Below are 20,883 nucleotides of genomic sequence, written 5' to 3'. Positions count from 1 at the left end.
TTATAACCTTTGCCCCGAAGACTTTGGGGGGAGTGTCCTGCTCAAAAATATAATTTCCTGAACCTTGAACAGCGTGGAACAAAATGGCTATCTCTAAATCTTATTAGATGTTTTTGGGAAAATAGTGGGCGTAGAAGGAGTATTAGTTGCTTTCCAATCGCTTTCGACTATTAAAAAGGGCACTAGCCATTTCAATTTTCAATCGAACGAGCTCTTTCTGAAGTTTCTGTGACAACGTTATATAAAAACCTTATATACCTCTTGGGCATATTTTACAACACTTTCCTTTAGGGCTGTGTGTGTGAGGGGGGGGGGGGGTGTTATCCTCAAAGACCTAATTTCCAGAACTTAAAACTACGTTGAATAAAATGGCTATCTCAAAGTTTTAATTAGATGTGTTTGGGGAAAAGATGAGCGTGAGAGGCGGGTTAGTTGCCCTCAAATCAATTTCGACTATTAAAAAGGGCACTAGCCCTGTGAATTTTCAAGCGAATAAACCTTTTTTGAAGTTACTACGACAATACCTTCTATAAAAAAACCTGATATGCCCCCAGGGCATAACTTACAACCCTTGCCCTAAAGGCTGTGGGGGACTGTCCTCAAAACATAATTTCTATTTGGAAATCAACTACGCTGAACAAAATGGCTATCTCAAAATTTGATCGGATGTGTTTCGGGAAATGGTGGGCGTGGATGGGTTGTTATTCGCCTTCCAATCACTTTCGACTATTAGAAACAACACAAGCCACTCTAATTTCCAATTGAATGAGCCCTTTTCGAAGTTTCTACGACGACTTTTTCGTTACTAAGTGCTCTGCTCTAAAGGAAAAAAAATAAAATAACGCATTGTGCCAACATTGTTCTTATATGTCCCCAGGGCATAACTTAAAACCCTTGCCCTGAGGGTTGTGGGGGAGTGTCCTCCTCATTACTTAGTCCCCGTTTCTTGTCTCGTTATCGAGTGTCCTCGTTCTTTACGTAGGCAACGCGATCGCGCTGCCTAAGATTTATGCAACAACTTTGTATATAAACCTTATATGCCCCTAGGGCATAGCTTACAACCTTTGCACTGAGGGCTCTGAGGGGTTATCATCCTAAAATACCTAAATTCCAGAACGATCAACTACGTTGAACAAAATGGATACCTCAAAATTTTGAATTGGTTGTGTTTGGGAAAATGGTGGGTGTGAGAGGGGCGTTAGTCGCTATCCAGTCACTTTCAACTATTAAAAAAGGCACTACCCCTTTTAATTCCCAATTGAATGAGCCCTTTTGAAGTTTCTACGACAACGATTTCAATAAAAATTTATATGCCCCCAGGGCATAATTTACAAGCCTTGCCCCAAGGGCTATGGGGGGAGGGGTTTTCGTCCTTTAAGACCTAATTTCCAAAACTTTCAACTACGTTTAATAAACTGGTTATTTAAAAATTCTGATTGGATGTGTTTGGGGAAAAGGTGGGCGTGAGAGGGGGGTTATTTGCCCTCAAATCACTTTCAACGATTTTCAAGTTTCTACGATAAAGATTTAACTAAACACTTTATATGCCCCCAGGGCATAACTTAAAACCCTTGCCCTGAGGGCTGTGTGAAGTGTCCTTCTCAAAAACATAATTTCTATGTGGAAATGAACTACGCTGAACAAAATGGGTATCTCAAATTTTGATTGGATAAGTTTGGGGGAATGATGGGCGTGGGAGGGGGCTAGTTGCCATCCAATCACTTTCGACTATTAAAAAGCGCACTAGGCTTTTGAATGTCCAATCGAATGAGCCTTTTTTGAAGTTTCTACGGCAACACTTTCTATAAAAACATTATATGCCCCCAGGGCATAACTTAAGACCCTCTCCTTGAGGGTTTTGGGGGAGTGTCCTCCTCAAAAACATATTTTCTATCTGGAAATCAGCTAAACTGAACAAAATGGCTATCTCAAAATATTGATTGGATGTGACTCGGGGAAGGGTGGGTGTCGGGGGGGGGCAGGGATTGTTGCCCTCCAATCACTTTTGACTATTAAAAAGGCCACAAGCACCTTGAATTTTCAATCGAAAGAGCCTGGTTTAACGTTTTTACGACAAAGCCTTCTATAAAAGCCTTATATTGCAACCAGGGCATAACTTAAAACCCTTGCCCTGAGGGTTGTGGGGGAGTATCCTCCTCCAAAACATATTGTCTATCTGGAAATCAACTAGAATGAACAAAATTACTATCTGAAAATTTTGATTGAATGTGTTTGGGAGAATGATTGGCGTGGGAGGGGAGGGGCTAGTTGCCCTCCTATCACTTTCGACTATTAAAAAGGGCACTAGATCTCTCAATTTCCAATTGAATGAGCCCCTTTTGAAGACCCCTTCCATATTAAGTGCCCTGCTCTAAAGGAAAAAAAATAATAAATAGTACATTGTGCCAACATCGTTCTTATATGTCTAGTTGCCCTCCAATCACTTTCGACTATTAAAAAGGGCACTTGCCATTCCAATTTTCAATCAAATGAGCCCTTCTTGAAGTTTCTGCGACATCTCCTTCCATACGAAGCGCCTGGGTATGGAGAAAAAAAAACACATTGTGCCCACATCGTTCTTTACTTAGGCAGCGCTAGCGCGCTGCCTATGATGGTTGGTTTGCCCAACGATATAAGATGTACCAAAAATAAATAAAGTAGGTATTCTTCTGAGACTTATAGTATCGACCCCTAGATCACCAACGGAAAAGATTGGAAAATGGGTATCAAATTTCTTTGATTTCTCCAAAATTCTTGCTTAAAAAACTCAGAACTTAAAAAAAAACTAATAAATGTAGAAATATCACATGAATCGAGGCTTTTTAGTTTTGATATAAAATAAACTCCAGTTCAGGTAAAAACCTGATCAGTATAAAAAAAAATTGATTAATCAACCCCAGGAATAGAAATAGAAACTATTTTAAATTTTGTGAAAATGGCTAGTAAATACACAAACTATTTCAAGTTTAGCGATAATTCTTTTTTTAATCAAAACCTAGATTTTGGGGAAGATATATGGATGATATTTTAGCTATTTGAAATTGTGGTTAATCTGAAATTGAAGGTTTTCTAGATCATCTAAATTTTTTAGGATGTAAATTAATTTTTACCATCGAAAAATAAACAGAGAATCAATAACCCTTTTTAAATATATGGATCCCTAGAGATAATAATGAATTAGGTTTTTCAATTTGTCGTAAACCTACAAATAACAACGACCAAATATTCACCCAGCAATTTACCTAGGTATTTGTTGTGTTTTTAAGTTTCCGTATTTATTTGATTACTGAAGTTCATTTTTGGCGGCGACACTGAATTCTACCAGACCGTTTGCTATGTTTTTAACTGTTTGCTCTGCGTTTATTTTACTTTACTTTTTTTGTTTAGTTTATTCCATTTTTCAGTATGAAGTGATTTCAAATGAACAATAATAAAAATCATAATAGTAACAAAAACCATGACAATAATAATAACAATAAGGCACGAAAAAATAAAAAAAATTTTAATTTTTTTTCAGTCGTTTTTTTATTTTCAGTAATTTTTTTCAGTATTTTTTTATCTGTGTTTTATGTTGAATCATCCAATTCAAATTAAAGGGGGAGTAATTATTTCTTTAGTTGATGGTGCATTAAAATTAACGCATGAATACATAAGTAAGAAGAGTTTTTATTAAATATATTTTAATTGGCAATGAATACCCGAAAAATCCGATTTCTGGAATAATAGAAAAAAGGAAAAAAAATTAATGCAACTAGTAATAACAGAGGAAGATGGGTCAAATAAAAAAAAATAATTACAAAACTTTGCCGTATGCTCCAACTCTGCCGTAGAAATTAAGAAAGGAAACTAGAAAAAAACATAACACAAAAAAAGTTTTAAATACAGATCAACAACAGGCTCTTTAATGAATAATGGAAAAGATAAAATTTCGAAAAATATACAAAGTGGGATATACAAAATTCTTTGTTCTTGCGGTAAATTTTGTGTGGGAAGCACAGTGCAACATTTAGAAAATAGTTTAAAACAACAAAGAAATGCTATAGATTGTTCTTTTAAATACAATTAAAAAAACCGGTACTTTTGAATCATCCTAAGCAGAATATTTATTTAACCTTCCGCACCATAATATATTGCTTGATCAAACAAAAATAATGGACACATCTATTGGACTTTTACAAAGTTTCTGAGAAATTATCAACCTTAAAAAAAAACTCTACTAAGATTAATTTTCTAGATTAAATCTAGTTTACAATAATTTGATTAGGAGGCAGATGAAAATTTCAAAGAGTAATGTGTTACATAATAGTTTCCAAACATATGTCAACCTTGATAGTGAAAGTCAGGATAAGGTTAATACCGGAAAGAGTAAACAGATCGCAACTAATTTAGTAAAAAAAATTCACTTAATTTATGATGCATAACTTTCCTTAACCTATTGCCATATATGAACTTAGATTACCCAAAAATTTCAAGCGTCTTTAACCTGTAAATTTAATCAGGGGTGGTGACCTGGTTTTCTTGTAAGTTCCTTAAAATAAACATGGTGTTTTATTTTCGCTACATCTTATTTGCCACTCTAAATTTATAAAGATAAAATATCTGGCGTACTAGAGAGATTCGTTTGTCTTTTCTGTGATTATTCAAATATTAAAATTTTTCTCAGTCTTTTGGTAGTTATTAAGATGTGAGTTTTATTTAATTGTTGGTTTTTTGTTTTTGTTTTTTCTCTTGTGTGTTTTTTTTTCGATAATTTACCTTAAAATTTGGTTTTTTTTTTCTTTTTTCCCGTTGATAAAAGTTCCCGGGCGCGGAGTTGAAATGTTCAGATTTTTTTTATTAAATATTTTGTTGCATTTTTCTTTTTATTTTTGTTCAAAGGTTTCATTTAAATTACAACCTTGTTTTCTCTCTTTGTCAAACAGTTCGTGGAAACGAACTGTAAGTAAAGAGCGACCAGGCTCAGTAGTAGCCGAAACTCTAAAAAACGGAATTTTGGTACCAACAGATACATCAAAAGTATCAGCTTTGTTTGTTAATTTGAAATATATAAGTTTCATTAATTTTAGTCTTACCCGTCAAAGGGTAAGCGCCTGAGAAAATTTTCCTTATTTTCAAGAAAGGGGGAAACACCCCCCTGAGAGTCAAAGAACTTTAACGGAAATTACACCAACAGATTCAGCGTATCAGAGAACCCTACTGTAGAAGCTTCAAGCTCCTATCTGAAAAATGTAAATTTTGCATTATTTGCCAGAAGAAAGATCACGGATGCGTGTTTATTTGTGTTTTTTTTTTTTTTTGTTCCCAGGAGTGATCGTATCGACCCAGTGGTCATAGAATATCGTGAGAAGCCTTATTCAAACGGAAATTAAAAGTTCAAGTGCCCTTTTTAAGTGACCAAAAAATCAGAGGGTAGCTAGGCCCCTCCCACGTTCGTTTTTTCCCAAATTCACCTAGTCAAAATTTTGAGATAGCCATTCTGTTCAGCATAGTCGAAAATCTAATAACTATGTCTTTGAGGACGACTTAATCCCCTACAGTCCCCGGGGAAAGGGCTGCAAGTTATAAACTTTTCCCATTGTTTACATAAAGTGTTGGTTATTGGGAAGTATACAGACGTTTTCAGGAGGTATTTTTATCTGTTTGGGGGGGGGCTCAGAGTAGGAGGTTACGGGGGAGGAAATTCCATGAAGGATTTTTTTTTGGGGGGAAGGGACATTTCTATGAAGGAGACGCCGGATTTTCCAGCATTATTTAAAAAACGATCTGAAATTAAATGAAAAAAACAAGCTTTTTCAACTGAAAGTAAGGAGCAACATTAAAACTTAACGAACAGAAATTATTACGTATATGAGGGGGGTTCGCCCCCTAGTCAATTACTCGCTCTTAGTCGCTCGTACTAAAAGTTACTAGTCAATTACTCGCTCGTACTAAAAGCTTTTTTTAGTACTCTCAAAACAGATGTCTATTCTAATATTGAAGTTCGAACATTGAAGTTCTTTGCGTAAGTTAATTCGTAAGTTACGTCAGAAGAAAATTTCGAGAAAGCCATTTAGCCAAAAAAAGAATAAATATACAAAATCAAAGCTTGATTAATTCAAAAACGCTCAAAAATTAAATAAAAAAAACATTTTTTTTTTACTGAAAGTAAGAAGCGACATTCAAACTTAAAACGAACAGAAATTATTCCGTATATGAAAGGGTCTGTCCCCTCCTGAGCGCCTCGCTCTTTACACTAAAGTTTGACTCTGTCTCACCCCTGTACTTGTTAAAATAATAAGAAACTTAATTCAAAAATTAAATAAAAAACTAGTTTTTTCAACTGAAAGTAAGGACCAACATTAAACTCAAAACGAACAGAAATTATTTCGTATATGAGAAGCTTCGCTCCCTAGTTAATAACTCACTCTTTACGCTAAAGTTTTTTTTAGTATTTTCAAAAAAGATATCTATGCTAATTAAACGGCCTTTGTGATTCAGGGGTTTGTGATCCGAACTTTAGCGTAAAGAAGGAGGTAGGGGGTGAACCTCTCATATACGTAATAATTTCTGTTTGTTTTAAGCTTTAAAAGTTGCTCCTTACTTTCAGTTGAAAAAACTTCCTTTTTTTTATTTAATTCCCAAAAAAAGCTATCGAGATAAAACAAAAATATAGTTTTTCTTTTAAATTGAGGCATTAAAACACCGTCTTACCAGCAATGTAGTCAGCAATTTGATTGGTTGTCACATGTGAATCCTTTCGCTTGACAATATAAGCCCTAGGAAGCTCACCAGAGGCTGTATCTGGTACTCCAACAACTGCTGCATCTACTACTTCTGGATGTGCAGCTAGAAGGCCCTCTAGCTCTGCAGGAGGCACCTTACAAAGATATAGGAAGTTCAGTACCGAAATGAAAATGGGTTCTGAGCTAAATACATTGAAACTATAAAATTTATCATATTTAGAAGTCGTTATAATTCTAGTGTCAAAAAGTTGTCACTCCGCAATGTTATTACTACTTTCTACAAAACAATAAATAAATTTTGTATTCTTTCTGCTAATGTTTTCTCCAGAACAATTGATTATTATAGTTGAGCTAAGGTTGTTCCAATTGAAACGAACAAAAATCTCTACAAACAAGAGTTTGGGTATCGCCTCCTTCTCTCACTATAAAAGTCTAAAACCTACTGCGTCATTGGCGATTTAATCAAAGCTAATTTCAACACAAATATCTTCTTTTGTACTTAATATTGAAAATAAATATTAAAATTATAGTAAAATTTTTAACTGATGAGCTTTCAGCAATTAATGTCATTGTACATCAAATATTCAGATTAAAGAGTTGGACTCCTCTAACTTTATTCAAGACGAATATAGTTACACAGTAAACAAGAGTTTGGAGACTGCCCCCTTCCTTAAGTGTGAAAACTAAAAGCATAGTGTGTCACAGGTGTTTCATTGAAGAAGATTTATATTAGAAATATTTTCTTTTCCAATTCTTGCAGCATTGAAAATAAAAATAAAATTACAGTGAAATAAATTCTTGAAGGGATGGATCTTTCAACAATCAATATCATTTTACATCAAATATTAAATTTGATGTTGTTTATACTTTCCAAGACTGTTTAAGACATATATAGTTTTCAGTAAGGCGCCAATAACGCAGTAGGTTTTAGACTTTTACAATGAGAGAAGGAGGCGATACCCAGACTCTTTTAGTGGTTTTTGTTTCTTTTCGTGCTTGATTAGCATATTCAATTTAAGTTTCACTCGTTTTAAGATTGATTTCTTCATTTACATTCATATCCAATGTATGTTAGTTTTCATTGATTGTTTATTCAATTTCTGTTCGTTTTAAGTTTCATTTATGCTTCAAAAGCAAAATATTTTTTTTTCCGTTTCAAGCTTGATTTTCATATTCTCTTCAAGCATTACTTACTTTTTTTTACTCTTAACTGTTCCTGAGATATTGCAGATACCCTTTGACAATATGGATCCTCATAGTGTCTTTTAAATTAGTTCAACACACCTCTCAACAAACCATGAAATTTTTAACTTTATACCCTTGGAAGCTCCGTAGACATTCCCAAAGCGTTCTTTTGAACACCTAGATGCACACAGTATCCTTTGATATTAGTTCAACCTCACCCTAAACATGCTCAGAAACTTTCGATATGATGCCCTTCATTGTTCCTGGTAGCAATTACTGTCTTTTGATTTAGTTCAACATTCCCTGCAGCATGCCCAGAAAGTTTCAATCTGATGCTCATAAGCATTCTTGGAATATTACAGATCCGCCTTTTTAACATTTATGATACATATAGTTTTTTATTTAGGCCAACATCTCCCTCAACATGCCCTGAAAATTTCAATTTGGTGCCCTTAGTTGTTCCTGAGATACTACATATACAACCTTTTGTTAACGTATATACACATACTGTATTTTAAATAGTTTAGTGTCCCCCCCAACATGGTCTCAAAGTTTCAGTTCGATACCCTTAGCCATTGCTGAAATGGTGCAGATACAATCTTTTGACAACCTGGAAGAATATAATAACTTTTGATCCCCCCAGCATGCCAAAAAAGTTTCAACTTAAAAACATTCCTGAGTTATTGTAAATACCCCCTTATGGCAAACTGGATTCGCAAATGTCTTCAGATTTAGTTGCACTGGTGGCATTCTAATTACTGTTGACTCTTAAAAAAGGCACTAGAACTTTCAATAGCAGCTGAATGAACCCCCTTAAAAATTCCTCTTGCATATCATTCCATACGAAGGGGGCCTGGGACAAAAATAACACACAGAAGCCAAGTCACTCAATACCTAGGCAGCACTATTGTGCTACCTACGATTGCTGTCATTGTCAAAAGGATCCCACTTTTTGTTAAGGAAGGGAGTGTTAGGGGACTTGGAAATGGTCCAATATCGTTTTCCCAGATCAGTTTAAATATATCAGTTGTGGGTCCTAAGTCAAAGATGAATCTAATATAAAAAAAAAAAACTTTTGAGGTCGTCCCCCGTAAGAAATACAATTTAAGAAGAGGGCAAGAAAATTTGTTCTCCGACCAGACTAGGACACCCAATACTAAAAGTAAAAATTATAAAAATATATTGCTATCCCCAGAAATGGGGAGTGAAGAGGATCAAATTTCATCCCTCGGCCAATTTAAATGGAAAGATTGAATGTAGAAAGTTAGAAAGAAACTTATTTGATTGGAAATTAAGAGTTGCTTTGAAGGAACAAAAGTCAATAAAGGGTAGGCATTCCCCTCTTTTGCGCCTTTATCTGCTAATTAAATAAAAAAAAGTTTTTTTCAACTGAAAGTAAGGAGCAATATCAAATAGTTCGTGGTAACGAACTGTAAGTAAGGAGCGACCCGGCTCAATAGTAACCAAAAATTGAAAAAACGAAAATTTTGAAAGTTTTGATACCAATAGAAACATCAAAAGAATCAGATTTTTATGCTGACTTCAAATATATAAGATTCATTATGTTTCGTTTTCCTATCAAAGGTTATGAGTCCATCACTTTCGTTTCGAAATATCAGCATGCCATAAAAGTTACAACTTAACAACATCAGCCGTTCCTGAGTTATTGTAAATTACCCCCATAAGGCACACTGAATTCAAATAATATATTCTTATTTAAATTAAGATTATACCTCGACAGTTCCTGGTACACCTGAATTCGCCATAATACCCTTTGCCTTTTTGGAAATCCAGGATCAAGTATGCCCGATTTATCAGTAATAAAACTTGCGCTTAAACAAAGGAAAAATTAATTAAATTACAAACCGTCCCACATAGGCTTTTGTGGTCATTACATCCCCAGAGACATAAATACCAGACCTTTGGCTTTCGCCTATTTTTAACAAAATGGCTAAATAATATTTTGATCAGACGTCTTTTGGGATGGATAGGATAGGGCAGCTAAAAAAAAGTCACAACAGGGAACTGGTAGCCTTCTAGCTGTTGACTCTTAAAAAAAAAGTACTGGAACCTTCAATTATCAACTGAATGACCCACTTAGAGTTCCTATTGCAAATCCTTCCATACGAAGGGGGCCTGGGACAAAAATAACACAAAGAAGTCAAGTCACTCTTTAACTAGGCAGAACTATTATGCTACCTATGATTGCTGTAATTGTCAAGAGGATCCCACTTTTTGTTAAGGAAGGGGGAGAGTGTTAGGGGGCTTGGAAATGGTCCAATATAGTTTTCCCAGATCAGTTTAAATATAAGAGTTATGGGTCCTAAGTCAAAGATGAACCTAATACAAAAAAAAACTGTTTGAGGATGTCCCCCCGTAAGAAATGCATTTTAAGAAGAGGGCAAGCAAATTTCTCCTCCGACCAAACCAGGACACCCAATACTAAAAGTAAAATTTATAAAACTAAGCTGGAATCACCAGAAACGGGGAATGAAAAGGGTCAAATTTCGCTCCTTGGCCAATTTAAATGGAAAGTTTGAGTGTAGAAAGTTAGAAGGAAACTTATTTGATTGGAAATCAAGAGTTGCTTTGAAGGGTCTAAAGTCAATAAAGGGTAACTGTTCCACTCTCTTGTGCCTTTATCTGCTAATTAAACAAATAAAAAATTCAACTGAAAGTAAGGAGCAATATCAAACAGTTCGTGGTAACGAAATGTATAGCTCAATATTAACTGTGCGTAATAACTATGTTTTTGGAGATAACATGATCCCCCACAGCCTTTGGGCAAAGGTCTTTAAGTTATAAAAATTTCCCCATTGTTTACGTATATTATTTGTTATTCGGAAGCATGAATACATTTTCTGGGTGGGGAGGGGAGGACGAATTTTCTGCTGTGGGGGGATTTTGCACGGGGAGGATTTTCCATAGAAAGGGAAGATTCCAGGGGGTGAACTTTTCAAGGGAAATTTTAGACTGGGGGAATTTAGAATTCCTATACGAAATTTCTTTATATGTCTTGCTTTTTCTTTATTCATTCAATTTTACTAGTTGAGATGTTAAGGTTAATTGTCCGGGGTAATTTTTGCCAGGCTTGAACTGTCCATAGGATATCTCCGTGGGGATAGGAATTTTTCCGTGGAGATATAGCCAAATATCTTGGCGTTATTTAAAAAAACGATCGGAAATTAAATAAAAAACCAAGTTTTTTCTACTGAAAATAAGGAGCAACATTAAAACCTAAAGCGAACAGAAATTATTAAGCATGAAAGGAGGGTTACCCCCTCCTCAACTTTTTCAATACGCCGAAAAACTTTAGCATGAAGAGCAGGGTGTTGTGGAGGGGACAACCCCACTCATATAGGTGATAATTTCTGTTCGTTTTAAGATTTAATGTTGCTAATTACTTTCAGTTGAAAAAATTGTTTTTTTATTTAATTAAAAATTAAAACCAACAGAAATGATTACGTATATAAATGGGTTCGCCCCCTCGTCAATACCTCTCTCTTTAAACTAAAGTTCAAATTTTATTCCAATTCTTTAAGAATGGCCCCTGAATCAATAAGGGTTTTAAATAGAAGAAATAGCTTTTAATAAAGTACAAAGCATCCGTGATCTTTCTTCTGGAAAAAAGTACAATAGGGTTTTCTGATACGCATAATCTGATGGTTCGGATTTCATTAAAAATCTATGAATTTTATGAGATGTTTCCCCCTTTCTCAAAAATCAGGCAAATATTCTCAGGGTCGTAACTTTTGATGGGTAAAACTAAACTTGATGGAACTTATATATATATGAAATCAGCATTAAAATCCAATTCTGTTTATGTATCTATTGATATCAAAATTCCGTTTTTTAGAGTTTCGGGTACTATTGAGCCGGATCACCCCTTACATACAGTTCGTTACCACGAACTGTTTGACTAGTTCTCCTGCAATCCCTCGTGTCATTGTGTCTAAATTCTATGCCAATTGAAAAAAAAAACTCACGAAGTCTAATTTATGTACCTCCAAGATCTGACATGTCTAGGGTGGAGATCAAAGCAACAGGCTCAGCCCCAAAGTCCCTAATTTAGAAATGTTATCCAATATTCAGAGATTTCTTACAGCACAACATGATACTTGTTCGGTCTTAATTGTCCGGTAAGCTAGAAACTCTTAGGGATTTCCTGCTGTGCCAAGATTCTATCAGTTTACCGTTGATACACGCTAGATATGACACACGTAGAGAATCAAATCAGAAGATACTGTTTGTGCCCGCGTTTCCATACTGTTGGCAATGCCATGGGAAGGGTTGGAGGCGTAAAGATAATAATTTCAAAGAGTGTTGAGAGGTACGGTGAATTGGACATTGAATTATGAATTGTGAGTCTTGTTCTTACCGATGAATAAACTCACACGAAACTCCTGACTCTCTAAAGACCTGTTCCAGTTACAAGTAAAAGGGAAGAGGGTTAAGCTGGATCGAACAATTGTCAGCAATGTCTCATCAACGGCTTGGGAGATCGGGTCGGAACTTTCAGGAGATGTTGGGAGACGAATTAGACTTCAAATTTTTGATCTGTATCATCTCAGGAGCCACCAAGCGCACGCGGTCGAAACTGTCAGGTAATTTGGAGGAGTAAAAATACTTTAAAAATTATATTAGACGGGGGAGTGGTCACATATTATGTGCCTAAGATTGACCTAACCATTTTCCACTGTAAACTACTATTCATCTCAAAGTAGCAAGGTATATCGAAATACACTATATTGTACGATGTTATCCAAATAAACTTATCTCTAATATCCCAGAGATGACAAAGAGTGTTAATTTGAAACTTTCGGGTAGTCATAGAGGGCCAAGTTGACGTTATATTTTGACCTGGAGGAAGAGGAAAAGGAAAAAGAAGAGAGAAAAAATTGTTTCTATGACCTAAAGCCTCCCTTTGATACATAGCATATTCTTAGCAACTTAATCCAAAAGGCACTATGATTCACCATGATCAAAACAGTATGTCTGTAATATCATGGGAATGGTTTTGGAGACCAAGCTTGACCTTTCAGGGTGCTTTAAGGAAGCAAGAGGCAAGGGTAAGAGGACTCCAAATCTTGATTGCTGGAGCGCAAACGTAACCTTTTAAATATGAGTTTCAAATTCATTTGAAATCCTTGGAATTTGAGGCCCATGTGGGATTGAAACCTATTCCTAGTGAAGAAACAATGTAGACACTGTCAACAGGGTGTGTATTCATTATCTCAGGATCGTCTTGAAAGACTGAGTTGAAACTTTTTAGAGCTCTGAGGCCTTTCAGACCTTAAATTTTGGTATTGAGAGGATCAGAAGCAAATAAAAAAAGCTACACATCTGGGCTTGTGTTCCGGGATACATATCCGGGCTTGTGTTGAGTTTCAACATCTCACAAATATTTGTGGGGTCAACATAATTCTTTCTGATTGTTGAGAGGAGGATGGGGTAGAATTGATAAGGAGACTTTATATTTTGTGATTTGAAGGAGGGGACTAGGGAGCGAAAAACTTGTGTCTCATTACAGCAGCCCCAAGTGGGTGCTAATTATTTCTTAGGTTCGCTCCGCCGTATGCAACCCCTAAAAAAGACATACATCAGATTTATCGGATAAACATGACATCTGATGAAAAAGTCATATCATAATTTTACAGCCATTGTTACGGTATAATCACATCCATCGCAAAAAGAATAATAAATTTCGGATTTTTGTGCTTAGAGGCTTGAAAATTCCGTATGGGACGCGCAGATATCCAAAATTCGACAGTGCGATTTCATCAAGATCAAATCGTTTTTTGGGGCTGTTTCCGCCTTTTTATAAAACTATGCAAATTTACTTATGCAACTAACTTGTAGTAAATACCTCTAACTTGCTAGACTTAAAAAAATTGTAATCCTGTAAAAAGTAGATTTTTTCATATATATTCTGTTATTAACTTATTTTTTCTTGTAGTTTCAGCCACTATTGGCACGAGACACTCTTTTTTACAAGCCATCATCATAAACATGTTTGTTTAAAAAAAAAACAATTATGTTAAAAATCACCATGGAATATGAAGCTAAGAGAGGAAAGGAAATAATAAATGATAAAAAAAAACAAAAAAGGGTGAAAAAACGAGGATTTTGTCAGCCAGTGGTAAAATATGAAGACGAAAAACCAGCAAATATTTTGAAAAGGACCTCTGCCATATTTTCCGTCTTCATTTTTTACCACTGGCTGACAAAATCCTCGTTTTCTCACTCTTTTTTGGTTTTATTTTTCATTCATTATTTTCTTTCCTCTCTTAGCTTCTTACGTTATGCATAGCCAGTGTGGTCTTAGACACCATGGAAACATTTAAAGTATTATTCCATTTACAAGTAAGGCTGGACAATATTATACTACCAAATTTTACCTGGTATGCATTATATTTAATCAACTCCTTTTTCCTGTCCTTATACCAGAAACACAAGCTATCATCATAATATCCAATATCACCAGTGTGAAGCCATCCGTTTTCATCGATAGAGTTTCGTGTCTCTTCAATGTTGTGTCTGCCAAAAAAAAGTCATGTAAGTCTTATTTCCCTGCTGAGATTAGTGGAACGTTCCTATAACAGTCAATTCAAGCCATGATCATAGGGATAGTGGTGACAACCTTTCGGCGGTGGCCCTGAGAGAGGAAGACACAAATAGGACCATACAAAAGCTTCAGTTATCGTCTATTCAGCGGCCGTCTGCCCAGTGTCTAGCCCTGAGGCTGAGGGTTTTGATGCTGATCATTGATGTTACTGAGTGTGTTGATGCTGTTCTGATTAAATGGACTAAAGCAAGTAATGGTTGTCAAATCAAGGCTCAGAAAGAGAGTAAATCTCCTTGGACAAATGAAGTGCTGATCTTGGCACAGGATATTCCCTAAGGAGCAATCTAAGTTAAGAGAAAGAAGTTACCTTGCTGGCACTGGTTCCAAAAAACAGGTGCCGCCAGCCACTGATGGCTGTCTAGTGGTAGATGACTTTTTGATTTTTTTAGGGATGAGTGGTGTATGCCCAAATGGTCTAAAGCTGGTGGGTGGGATTCTTGAAATGGGATTAGGAACCGGTGAACCTCTTGAGACAACCAGGGAAGCCTTTTTCACAAAAAAAAACCCAGTGAAACCTCATTTCCAAATTCCACGGCCGAGGGGACATGAATAGGGTGAAAACAGTAAAGAAATTGGTGTTGGACTTTACAGTCCCTACCAGCAATGCTGATATCCGTTTTATATCCCTTCAGCCAGGATGTGCCTTGGGGGGCTGGGGGCAGGCTATCCTGTGTTTTCGCACACCCTTCTTGTTTACCTTCGGCAATTTTCTCAGGCTACCCTTCTAGAGGTGCCTTGACTCTGGCTAAGCTTACAGAGTCACACCACCGACCCACGTTCCAAACCAAATAAACAAAAACATCAGCACTTGAACTCCTGTCCTTGCAGACAAAGAATTTCTAATCTAGTGTGTTAACCACTTGGCTAACGGCCTAATGGTTAATGATGCTAATTTGTTTTAAGGGGGGTGGAGAATATGGGCCTTTATTGCCTGAATCGCGACTCAGTTTTCTGAGTTGGTGCAGCATAATAATTAGTAATAATGATAACAGGGGATTATCATACCAACGCACACCTTTTGCATAAGTTTTTGTATTTGCAAGCCCCGTATCCCAAATTTGGGATAATAAAAGAGTCTCATGCGCCATCTACTTTGACAATTGGTAACTCCAAATTCCCTGGAATTGCTGTTACTTCGCAGTCTTTCGGCAAAATTCAATTGACAAATTGCATATATAGAGTGGTGAATACTACTCTAGATATTCTGACAAAAGAACATAATAAGCATTTAACGTGTATAAAACAAAAACTTTACAGGAAGAATCGGAAGAAGGAAGAATAAAAGAAAAGAAGTCTTGACAAGACTTCTGCTTCAAGACTGACTACTATGTATCAGCTGGCAGTTACATCTGTGCTGTTTACCATTGGCTTTTAAAATATCTAATATGAAGTTGTTTATTATCAATACGAATGTATAAGCAATATTACTCTCAAAACGATGTGATAAAAAGACATTATTTTTTGTTTTACTGTTCCTTTACTGTTAGGCTATTCCTTTCTGAAGTGTTTAAAAACACACTTCGGGGTCCCACAATTGTTTAATAAAAAAATTTAATATTGATGTGCTATCCAAATCCCAAAAAGGCAAGAGCATACTCAACCATTAATGCAATTGACTGATAAACTTTTTCCTTTGATATTAGTTCACTACACAAAATTTGGATCATTTCTCGGGAACGTCATTTTAAATAGCTAGATTACCCTTAACCGAAATAACAGCAAGAAGTTGAACAATGTATAGAATTTTACCTTTCTTCCAAGATTCATTTATGAATCCTTCTAAATGAAATGAGTAAACCTTCACAACCTTAGGCCCTTGCTTTGCCACATTTTCGAAATCCTATTTTTTATATTTCGACACTTTTCATTGGAATAGCAAGCCTAACAATTAGACTTGATGCTGTTTTTGACCGTTATAGTCCCCAGGGCAATAAAACGGGCAAATTGTGATGGATAGGGCCCAGTTATCCTCGAATCACTTTTGGCTCTTAAAAGAAGAAAAGGACTTATAATTTCTATTCGCATAAGATCTCTTTCGAAATTCAAGGACCACTGCAAAAAAGCTAAGAAACTTTTTTGTGGACATCCAGACCAACCCCTGAGTTACCTCTTGGAGTGATATCAGCAAAAACGATTGAAAGTATTCAACAAAACTCTCCAAATTTTACGTATAACATTTTAGAAAGGAATTAAACTAAAAATGTGTAGCTCCAGACAGGTACGTTCACTAAATATTGAGAGGTGGGCTTTCAGGATAGAATGTCTAACCTAGTTCTTCAAAACGATTTTAATCTCTCTCTGTCACAACTTGGCTCAAAGGCTTAATATCGTAAAGGGCTTATTAAACAACCATACATTGTTATTGACTCATTCGGCTTTACAATTTCAATTGCAAAAACTTCATTTTACGTATACAACAAGTCATAAAACAAAAATATAGACCAAAACTCAATTACAGAAATTTCAGGTAAATGTACGCTAATAATTCCTTGACTAATAATTAAACAAGAAACGCTATAAATAACTCTAAGTTGCACTGGCAAAAATATTTGCACAATTTAATATTCGAAGAAACTATATTTGATACATTTAAGGAAGAGAGGGTTGGAGAAGGGAAAAGAAAGAAGAAATAAAAGAGGAAAGAAGAGAGACAAAGAATCAGATACAGCATTAACAAAGCTTCACTTCTCGCGTGGTTCCCAGCTAATAGAACAGTACCATATATATATATATATATATATATATATATATATATATATATATATATATATATATATATATATATATATATATATATATATATATATATATATATATATATATATATATATATATATATATATATATATATATATATATATATATATATATATATATATATATATATATATATATATATATATATATATATATATATATATATATATATATATATATATATATGATCTATATCTCTATGCTCTCTCTCTTTCTGTCTTTTTCTGTCTCTCTCTCACACAAACAAACACACATATATATATATATATATATATATATATATATATATATATATATATATATATATATATATATATATATATATATATATATATATATATATATATATATATATATATATATATATATATTATATGTGAGAGAGAGACAGAAAAAGACAGACAGACAGAGACAGAAAGAGAGAGGCAGAAAGAGAGAGAGAGAGAGAGAGAGAGAGAGAGAGAGAGAGATAGAGAGAGAGAGAGAGAGAGAGAGAGAGAGAGAGAGAGAGAGAGAGAGAGAGAGAGAGAGAGAGAGAGAGAGAGATAAAGAGAGAGAAAGAGAGAGAGAAAGTAAAGATTCTGTTACAGGAATTTTAATTGTAGACCATACCAGAACACAAGAGTTTTGTGTTCTGGTATAGTCTACAAAATTGTTTTCATTTTTGTATAAGAAATATTTATTAGGGCCATAATAGTTGATTTTGGACTACACTAGTGAACTTTCACCATATCATATATATAGCAATAATAATAATAATTTATTTTTGACCCACTGCTCAAACACACACAATAAAAAAAAAAAAAACTCCATTAGGTACACAAACCATCACAATGACTGAATAAACATATGAAACGAAGAGCATTTTAAATACTGATACCTGTCACTTTAATAAAATATTAAATATTCAAATTAGATCCATCAAGTTTATTTATTCTTATAATGGTAAAATATAACTGAAGCGTCAACGAGTAACGCTATTTATAGTTGACTGAAAAATATAATCTATAGTACCTGTAGCCTTTCATTATTAAAGGACCTCGGACAAGAATCTCCCCGTCTTGATTTGATCCTAGTGCAGCGGTTGTTTCAATATCAGCAATCTATAAAGAAAATAATTGGCATCAAGGATTCAAGGATTGTAATTACATAAATAAACAAGTTTTTTAAATAGTGACAATAAGACCAAAAACACAAACAGCAGCTATCCTATATATGAGAAAATTTTGCTGAAAATATTTTTGCGGTTTCAATAAAACATATTTGAAATCAACGAATATAACCAGTTGGTTATTGAAAGTATTTTCCTAACCATTTGTCTCTCAAAGATTTGAAGTGGGAATAGTATATCTTAAATAATAAATATAAATACATAAATATAAATATATAAGATTAATAAATATATCTTAAACTGAATGCGCAGTAAAAAGCCCTTCCATCCACCGTCTCACTCCCACCGCCTTTGTATGAAAACAGTGGTTTTGTGGAAATATCTTAGCATAAATAGTGGAAGCTGAAGAGGTAGCCTGTACAAGATATCTCTGTTCGCTTTAAAATTTAATTTGCTTTTTACATTTGTTTGAAAAAACTTGTTTTTTTAAATTTATTTCAGTTGGTTTTTAGTGCCATACCCTGGGTTATTCTAAATATTAAATAAAAAAAAACAATTTTTTTAAACTGAAAGTAAGGAGCGACATTAAAACTTAAAACGAACAGAAATTATTCCGTATATGAAAGGGGCCGTCCCCTCCTCAACGCCTCACTCTTTACGCTAAAGTTTTTTTATTGTTTTAAAAAATAAGGTTGTGAGACAGAGTCAAACTTTAGCGTAAAGAGCGAGGCGTTGAGAAGGGGACGGCCCCTTTCAAATAAGGAATAATTTCTGTTTGTTTCAAGCTTTAGTGTTGATCCTTACTTTCAGTTTAAAAAATTGTTTTTTTTATTTAATTTCTGATCGTTTTTTAGTTAATGCAGCTTTTATTTTGGCTCACCGTCATTGAATAAGTAAACTAAATTTGCATAAAAATTTTACTTTTCTTTTGCTAAATGGATGTCTCTAAATTTGGTTAGGACGTAATTTACAAATTACTTACGTAACTAACTTCTATATTCGTATATTTTTCTTCTGGCAAAAAATACAAAGTTGCAGATTTTTGCAGATATGAGCTTGAAACCTGTGTTGAAACCCTATGTAATAGGGTTTTCTGATACGCTGAATCTGACGGTGTGATTTTCATTAAAATTCTTTCACTTCTAGGGGATGTTTCCCCCATCTTTAAAAAATCGGGTAAATTTTCTCAGGCTCTTAGCCTTTGATGAGTAATACTAAACTTAATAAAATTTATATATTTAGAATCAGCATTATAAACACATTCTTTTGGTACATTTATTGACATCAAAATTCCGTTTTTAAAAGTTTCGATTACTATTGAGCCGTATCGCTTGTTTTTTTTATTTTTTTTTTTATTACTTATATTTTATTACGTATATGAGGGGGTTCTCCCCTTGGTCAATACCACGCTCTTTACGTTAAAAGTTAAAAAAAAATATGATTCACACACCCCTGAATCACAAAGGCCGTTTAATTAGAATAGATACCTTTTTTGAAAGCACTAAAAAAACTGTAGCGTAAAGAGCGAGGTATTGACTTGGGGGAGACCCCCCTCATATACGTTACAATTTCTGTTCGTTTTAATTTCTAATGTTGCTTCTTACTTTCAGTTGAAAAAACTTGTTTTTTCAATTTAATTTATGATTGTTTTTTAAATAATGCTTGGAAATCCGGCGCCTCCTTCATAGAAATGTCCCTTGCCCCAAAGAAACATCCTCCACGGAAATATTATCCAGAGTAACCCCGTCCTCTAGCCCCCTCCCCCTCCAGGAAAAAATCCTTCCTGAAAATGTCTGTATACTTCCCAATAACCAATAAATAATGCTGGCAAGTCCGGCGCCCCCTTCATGGCAATTTCCCTTCCCCCTTGAAAACTTCCTTCATGGACAGATCCTCCAACCTAACCCCCGACCCCCCCCCCCACTACCAGAAAAAAACCGTCCTGAAAACGTCTGTATACTTCCCAATAACCAATACTATATGTTAACATTGGGTAAAGTTTATAACTTTCAGCCCTCCCCCTGGGAGCTTCGAGGGATTAAGTCATCCTAAAAGACATAGTTCTAACATTTTTAACCAAGCTGAACAAAATGGCTATCTCAAAATTTTGATCGGGTGACTTTGGGAAAAAAATGAGCGTGGGAAGGGGCCTAGTTGCCCTCCATTTTTTTGGTCGCTTAAAAAGGGCACTAGAACTTTTAACTTCCGTTCCGTAGAACCCTCCCACGATATTCTAGGACCACTGGGTCGATACGATCACCCCTGGAAAAAAAAAACAACAAACAAATGAACACGCATCCGTGATCTTTCTTCTGGCAAAAAATGGAAAATTCCACAATTTTGAAGATAGGAGCTTGCAACCTCGACAGTAGGGTTCTCTGATACGTTGAATATGATGGTGGGATTTTCATTAAGGTTCTATAACTTTTAGGGGGTCTTTCCCCCTTTTTTTGAAAATCAGCCAAATTTTCTCTGGCGCGTAA

The 20,883-nt window shown here is 34.9% G+C and overlaps 1 protein-coding gene across 2 annotated transcripts in view; it reads right to left on the bottom strand.

The window, feature by feature from the left end:
• The window catches only part of LOC148950645 (uncharacterized), a 122,099-nt gene that overhangs the window by 12,307 nt on the left and 88,909 nt on the right, over nt 1–20,883 (bottom strand). For both annotated transcript variants that reach the window (XM_089091683.1, XM_089091682.1), the window contains 3 exons: nt 18,304–18,392; nt 14,306–14,444; nt 6,691–6,856 (listed from right to left, as the gene is read on the bottom strand). In XM_089091683.1, coding sequence (XP_088947809.1) covers nt 6,691–6,856; nt 14,306–14,444; nt 18,304–18,392 — 394 coding nt within the window. The remainder of the gene's footprint in view (nt 1–6,690; nt 6,857–14,305; nt 14,445–18,303; nt 18,393–20,883) is intronic.

Source organism: Artemia sp. Qi Xiang Cuo, chromosome 7 (assembly GCF_049724085.1).
Source record: "Artemia sp. Qi Xiang Cuo chromosome 7, ASM4972408v1, whole genome shotgun sequence".
Taxonomy (NCBI): domain Eukaryota; kingdom Metazoa; phylum Arthropoda; class Branchiopoda; order Anostraca; family Artemiidae; genus Artemia; species Artemia sp. Qi Xiang Cuo.
Note: the sequence above shows the minus strand (reverse complement) of the source record. Positions and strands in the feature narration are given on the sequence as shown.